General features: G+C 42.7%; 1 protein-coding gene across 1 annotated transcript in view; it reads left to right on the top strand.

Annotated features, from left to right (window-relative positions):
• The window catches only part of LOC310863751 (protein O-GlcNAcase), a gene marked incomplete at both ends in the record, with an annotated part of 41,805 nt that overhangs the window by 29,266 nt on the left and 5,039 nt on the right, over positions 1–7,500 (top strand). Inside the window, 3 exons of the mRNA XM_083772246.1 lie at positions 1–106; positions 1,659–1,796; positions 6,864–7,038. The exon at positions 1–106 is cut by the window's left edge and continues 235 nt beyond it. Coding sequence (XP_083628372.1) covers positions 1–106; positions 1,659–1,796; positions 6,864–7,038 — 419 coding nt within the window. The remainder of the gene's footprint in view (positions 107–1,658; positions 1,797–6,863; positions 7,039–7,500) is intronic.

The following is a 7,500-nucleotide window of genomic DNA, read 5'->3' on the forward strand; positions in this document are numbered from 1 at the left end:
AGGAGATGGGGAGAACACGAACAGACCTCAGCCGCCCAGACCCCAGAAGGCCCAGGGCCGGGGGGGTGTGGTGTGTGGTGGGAAGGGGCTTCTAAGCGAGTCCCAGGTAAGCACCTCACTCCCAGTCTTCCACCGTAGTCTGAAACCCACCTCTTCAGACTCCATCTTAGTCTGAAAACACACCTCTTCAGACTCCATCTTAGTCTGAAAACCCACCTCTTCAGACTCCATCTTATTCTGAAAACCCACCTCTTCAGACTCCATCTTATTCTGAAAACCCACCTCTTCAGACTCCATCTTAGTCTGAAAACCCACCTCTTCAGACTCCATCTTATTCTGAAAACCCACCTCTTCAGACTCCATCTTAGTCTGAAAACCCACCTCTTCAGACTCCATCTTATTCTGAAAAACCTCCTCTTCAGACTCCATCTCATCCCGTAGCCCCTCCCCTAGCCTCGACGACCTTACAGGCGTATGCAAAGGCTCAACTTATGTAACTTAGACAGCATTTTATGCAGACCTTATAGATAGCACAGACTTATAGCATGGTATGACAGCACTAGAATTGCATTTTAAGTAGTCATAGCACTTTATAGTATATATGTTGTATAGTATAGTAGGGGAGAGCCGCCCATGAGGTTGTAACGCGTTATGGTTGTAACATGCACGTTATCTCTTGATTGGTAAACGCCATCATGACGCCATCGCGCCAGCATGTTTACAGCATCCTGCTCTACGTGCCCGAAAAACTGGCTTTTCTCAAAAGGAGTAACAATTTACACTTGGAGTTTCTGTGGGCTACAGTTTCTTTCTTTGATGTTAGTGAGTAAAAATCCACATGGATGTCTTCATGCTTTTGTTCTTCATGTGTTTGCATCGTGTTTAGACGAAATGCACGTTCATTCTGGTCTGTAAGCAACACCAAAGAACAACTTTGCAAAGTGGTTCAATTGTAACACAGGCCATACCATTAAATACCATTATATGCTTATATGCATTATGTGCTTTATGGTATAGCAGACGTGTAGGTCCGTTGCCTGAAAATATGACATATGTAGATAAACGGATCTCTGAGTAAAATAGTGAAACGTGCAACATGTTACAACCATGTTGCATAGTCTCCCTTATAGTATATGTATAGTATATATGTATAGTTTCATTATATAGATTTTCCACTGTTACGTTCTTAGCTTACGCATGTTTCATGATAACTACTTTTTATGTATGTGATGTATTGCCATGCTTTTTGTTCTTGCTTAATGTAAATCGCTATGGATTAAGAGCGTCTGATGAATGCCTAAATTGTAAATGGCAATTGTAAGCAAGTCCACACTCACAACACCAGAGTTCAACAAACCATGTGCAACCCAGATTCGGCTCAAACAAGGGACTAAATCCATTTCAGTTCCTATGCCACCAAAATGTGGAACGCCCTACCAACAGTCATTAAGACATGCAAATCCCTAGACTCCTTCAAAACCGCTCTCAAATGAGTCCCCCCCCCCCCGCCCCACTTTGTTCCCACTGATCGTCCACAACGTAACTGTTCTTGACTGACTCGTTTGAAATGTACCCATTCTGCATACTGTGAAATAATGTCAATCAATCAATCAATCAATCAATCAATCAATCAATCAATCAATCAATCAACCAACCAGGTGCGTCTGCTGGTGGGTCTCCACTACCTTCCTCATGAGCACGGGCCGGCGGGCCGGAGGCTGCTGAGCGACCTGACCTGGCTGAAGACCCACTGTCACCTGGTCAGCACCGGGGGCAAGAAGACCCCCCCGCACAAGGTGGGGCCGCACGCATGCACGCACGCACACACACGCACGCACGCACTGATACTGTTGTACTGACCGGTACAACCACAGTCTGATACTGTTGTACTGACCGGTACAACCACAGTATGATACTGTTGTACTGACCGGTACAACCACAGTCTGATACTGTTGTACTGACCGGTACAACCACAGTATGATACTGTTGTACTGACCGGTACAACCACAGTCTGATACTGTTGTACTGACCGGTACAACCACAGTCTGATACTGTTGTACTGACCGGTACAACCACAGTATGATACTGTTGTACTGACCGGTACAACCACAGTATGATACTGTTGTACTGACCGGTACAACCACAGTCTGATACTGTTGTACTGACCGGTACAACCACAGTCTGATACTGTTGTACTGACCGGTACAACCACAGTCTGATACTGTTGTACTGACCGGTACAACCACAGTCTGATACTGTTGTACTGACCGGTACAACCACAGTCTGATACTGTTGTACTGACCGGTACAACCACAGTCTGATACTGTTGTACTGACCAGTACAACCACAGTCTGATACTGTTGTACTGACCAGTACAACCACAGTCTGATACTGTTGTACTGACCGGTACAACCTCAGTCTGATACTGTTGTACTGACCAGTACAACCACATTCTGATACTGTTGTACTGACCGGTACAACCACAGTCTGATACTGTTGTACTGACCAGTACAACCACAGTCTGATACTGTTGTACTGACCAGTACAACCACAGTCTGATACTGTTGTACTGACCAGTACAACCACAGTCTGATACTGTTGTACTGACCGGTACAACCACAGTCTGATACTGTTGTACTGACCACTAGTACAACCTCAGTCTGATACTGTTGTACTGACCGGTACAACCACAGTCTGATACTGTTGTACTGACCGGTACAACCACAGTCTGATACTGTTGTACTGACCGGTACAACCACAGTCTGATACTGTTGTACTGACCACTAGTACAACCACAGTCTGATACTGTTGTACTGACCAGTACAACCACAGTCTGATACTGTTGTACTGACCAGTACAACCACAGTCTGATACTGTTGTACTGACCACCAGTACAACCACAGTCTGATACTGTTGTACTGACCGGTACAACCACAGTCTGATACTGTTGTACTGACCGGTACAACCACAGTCTGATACTGTTGTACTGACCACCAGTACAACCACAGTCTGATACTGTTGTACTGACCGGTACAACCACAGTCTGATACTGTTGTACTGACCGGTACAACCACAGTCTTATACTGTTGTACTGACCAGTACAACCACAGTCTGATACTGTTGTACTGACCGGTACAACCACAGTCTGATACTGTTGGCCACTAAGCAGCTCCATTGGAGCAGTTGGGGGTTCAGTGCCTTGCTAAGTTGCTCAAGGGCACTTCAGCGGTGTTGGTTGAGGAGAACCCTGGTCTCTGTGTGAGGACATATGGCTCCATTTAAACACCTTATCCCTGAACTTCTTTGCCTTTTTTTACTATTTTGAAAAACATTTTTGAATAGTTCAACTAGCGAATCTACATTGACACGTTGTGAGCTTGTAGACTGGCCATTTGAACTATTCAAAAATGTTTAACAAAATAGCAAAACAAAGGCAAAGAGGTTTAGGGATAAGGGGTTTAGCGGTGACGAAAATGGAGCCCATAGTCTCTCTACCAGAGAGAGAGAGAGAGAGAGAGAGGGGGTTGTGACCCTGTGTCTCTCTACCATCAGGTGGGTGAGTGGCGGGCGGTTGCCAGGTCCCTGGTGTCTTTGTGTGAGGACATATAGGGTGCCATTAAGGACTTCAAATAATATTTCGAATCATATTACAGTTTTATGAGCTGGGGGCGTGTGGTATGTCATATTGCAATTTTGGGCATGTTAAGAAGCGCTTTTGACACCCCGTGGAGTGCGCAAAACGGCCTTGAATTAGTCATGGGTGTGTTTAAGGCGTGTTTGAGACGTACCCAATCAACATGTCCGTACTATTCTCTTTACCAGTCAGCTGATGTCACATACGGAATGCGCACTTTGGGGATCGTGGTAATACATTTCTTCAGGCTGGCACCATAGAAGACATGACATGACTTTGTCACATTTGGGTTAATTATTCCTATTGCACTGCATGCTGTCACCTTTATGCCTCAAAATAATTTGTTTCTATTGACAAACACCAGTAAAATAACGTTTATTATATTTTATTTCATTCAAGTCATGATGAAGGAATGAGTTGAATGTTGCTGCTTAATGCTGTGCCTGTGGCCCCGATGGTATATGGTCTTCGCTCGTAGCATTTTATTGAAGAAGACTTGAATCGGGTGTGATATGATATATACAGCATATGAAAGCTAACTTCCCAAGGATTATGGAGATGTTTTTATTTATATTTAAGGTTGAGAAATGAAAGAATTATGGCCGTTTCTAATCTCAACATTTTACAAAAAAAAGACGCAAAAAAAGGCTGTTGCCATGTCTCATAGAAACAAGTAAATAGGTCTATAGAAATAAGCGCATATAACAGGGGTCTGCAACCTATTTTAAATGAAGTGCCATGTTTTTATTTTCTAGATAGTGAGTCTGCCATATCCAGATTAATTTTAATGACACCACATTCAAATAAAAAAACATATTTTGATTGTCCACAAATATAAAGTTCTTCCTTATTTTTAAATATGTTCTTGCACATTGTTATAATGATCATTATATATATCCCCCTGCAGTCAGAGTTCATAGTTTTAATGAATGAATGTGATGCATTGTGAGCTGGTATAGATCTGCTATTTTCAAAAGTAATGTTGGATTTTTTTATTTAATGTTTGGATTAGCCGTCCTTAGTTGGGCAAATGCATTCATCTGGGGATCCTTGAAATGGGAATGTGCTGTGTGAGGATCACTGGTTTAAACAACATTAGGAGAAAAGCCCAAATAACCACTTTAAAAACAAGAAAAGCAACCACAAAATAGTACAACTACCAATATTTACAAGCAACTTTACAGAAAAAGAAGCCGCTTATAATAAACAGACATGGCAACACTCTAGCAGCCTCCCAGAGCCGCTCAAGTGTAAAATCAAACAGTGCTTTTTGCGTTTATGAGGTGGTCAGACCCACGTCTAATCGTTATGCGCTGAGTGTCTTTAGGTCAAGGGGCTTAATAGCAAATTGCGCAAAGCGAAAATAATTAACATATGGACACTCCCACAATGCTAAAATATTCAGGAACGCCGTATGCCATATGTGACTGAATTTGATCGAGAGACTGCCATTGGATTTTTTTCATTTTTGTTTTTATCATGTCATATTAAAGCAGGGAATCATAGCTTCAAATTGACATATTGGTTGTGCAGTTTGACCCACTAGTTTTCGAGATATGGCTTATAGAGTAATGTCTTGCAGAGCTACAGCAATCTGAGAATTTGGTCTTCAAAGATGCAGTTCCGTGGTCAGTGGCATTTGGGGGCGCTATTTCCTCTTCATTGCTAAAATGCGGTACTCTACCGCCCCAGGTGGGGCAGTATTGAGTCAAAAACAAGAGTGAAGCTATTTTAATTCTGGGTCAGGGTATAGTAAGGAAATTAGCCTTTATAAAAGTGTCAAATTAAAAAAAGTAGTAGGCCTATACTATAAATTACCCAATTGATTTACTTAAGTTAAGTACTACTACCCTATTCATACTAATGAATATAAGGTTGAAGTGGTTAATGCATGTTTTATAATAATTAGCCTATCAAAATCTATAAAGTAACTATAGTAACTGGAAAATGTCAATGTTTTTAGCACCTATTATGTTATTGGGGTAGATTCAAATAGTAGACCAAGATGAATACATAATGCAGTTACCACATAGTTTTAATTAAACGTCCCTTTGTTCTCAATAGAGGGGAACAAAAGATACACAGCGTATTTGTAGCTTTGAATCTTTGTAGGTGAAGTTGAAACCAGTTCATCTTATTTGTAGCTCTGTAGATTTGTGTCTTTTGCAACAGCTACAAATCGTTTAGTTTATTTGATGGGATTTGAAAATCCTCTCACAGGACTGAGAATATCACCAGAGGGCTGCGGAAGCACTGTAGCCTATGCACTGGACCAGGGCTACTGGACTGTTAGCCGTTAGCTCCTGCCTCTAGCCAAATAGTAGGCTACTAAGCCCGTTTTCAGCTAAATGCGGAAATGTACAGGCTAAATAACTTATCGACGGGAGTCGTGTTAATATTTATTTACTTGTCATTGTCATGTTCACTCCAAATAAACAAGTATTATGCACTTATGATGCAGAGAGCCATCTTATAAAATAGTTGGGTTGCGATATTGAGGGGGCAGAAAACAGCCCGGTCACGTGGTTCATGTACTTGCACTCGGAAGTGTTTCAAGATTTCCCCTTATACCAACGAAGAAGAAATGCAATGTTTTGTATTAATTAAACTGATATAACAACATAACGTGGCTAATAATTGTTTATTTGGAATGTACTTTGGCTGGTATTTAAGGTAAATATAACGCGACTCACTTGTATAAGTAATTTACCGCGGAAATGCCGCATTTACCGCAATACATTGGCTTTAGTAATGCGGTTAGCTTATAATATTAGCAATTTAAGCTAACGGCTGGAGGACTACGGATAATCCGGTCAAGAACATCATTACACTTAAACATTAATACAATTATGTCATGTTTACATGCCTAGTCAAGCTCTGACATTTATTTCAGACCTGCTCAAACATTAAATGAATAATAATATAGCTTCAGATCATTTTAGACAGAAAAATAAAAAAGGAAAAATAAAAAAGTTTTTCAGCTGTCCTGAACAGTTGCAACTTGCGCGATGGCAGTCTGTACATCGCGTGGGGTATGTGTGTGCGTTCAACACGGGCCGAGTGCGTTCAACACGGGCCGATATGCCTTTCATAATACCATTGTGCGCAGAGCGAGGGCAATTTATGTATTACCCCATTGTAAAACGGATCTTCAAAATCTGGGCCATAGTCTCTCTACCAGAGAGAGAGAGAGAGAGTGTGTTGTGACCCTGTGTCTCTCTACCATCAGGTGGGTGAGTGGCGGGCGGTTGCCAGGTCCCTGGTGTCTTTGTGTGATGACATCGCTGAGCTTCACTGCAGTGTTATCGGTTCGGCCAACCGAGCGGCGCTCTACGACCTTTACCCTTACGTCTGGGACCTCCGAAACACCGCCCTGCTCACCAAGGCCTTCACCTATTGGCTGGGTGAGTTTAACTGCTCACCAAGGCCTTCACCTTTTGGCTGGGTGAGTTTAACTGCTCACCAAGGCCTTCACCTATTGGCTGGGTGAGTTTAACTGCTCACCAAGGCCTTCACCTATTGGCTGGATGAGTTTAACTGCTCACCAAGGCCTTCACCTATTGGCTGGGTGAGTTTAACTGCTCACCAAGGCCTTCACCTATTGGCTGGGTGAGTTTAACTGCTCACCAAGGCCTTCACCTATTGGCTGGGTGAGTTTATAGACTGACCAAGGCCTTCACCTATTGGCTGGGTGAGTTTAACTGCTCACCAAGGCCTTCACCTATTGGCTGGGTGAGTTTATAGACTGACCAAGGCCTCCACCTATTGGCTGGGTGAGTTTAACTGCTCACCAAGGCCTTCACCTATTGGCTGGGTGAGTTTAACTGCTCACCAAGGCCTTCACCTATTGGCTGGTTGAGTTTATA

Source organism: Protomyctophum parallelum (genome assembly GCF_964188405.1).
Source record: "Protomyctophum parallelum genome assembly, chromosome: 8".
Taxonomy (NCBI): domain Eukaryota; kingdom Metazoa; phylum Chordata; class Actinopteri; order Myctophiformes; family Myctophidae; genus Protomyctophum; species Protomyctophum parallelum.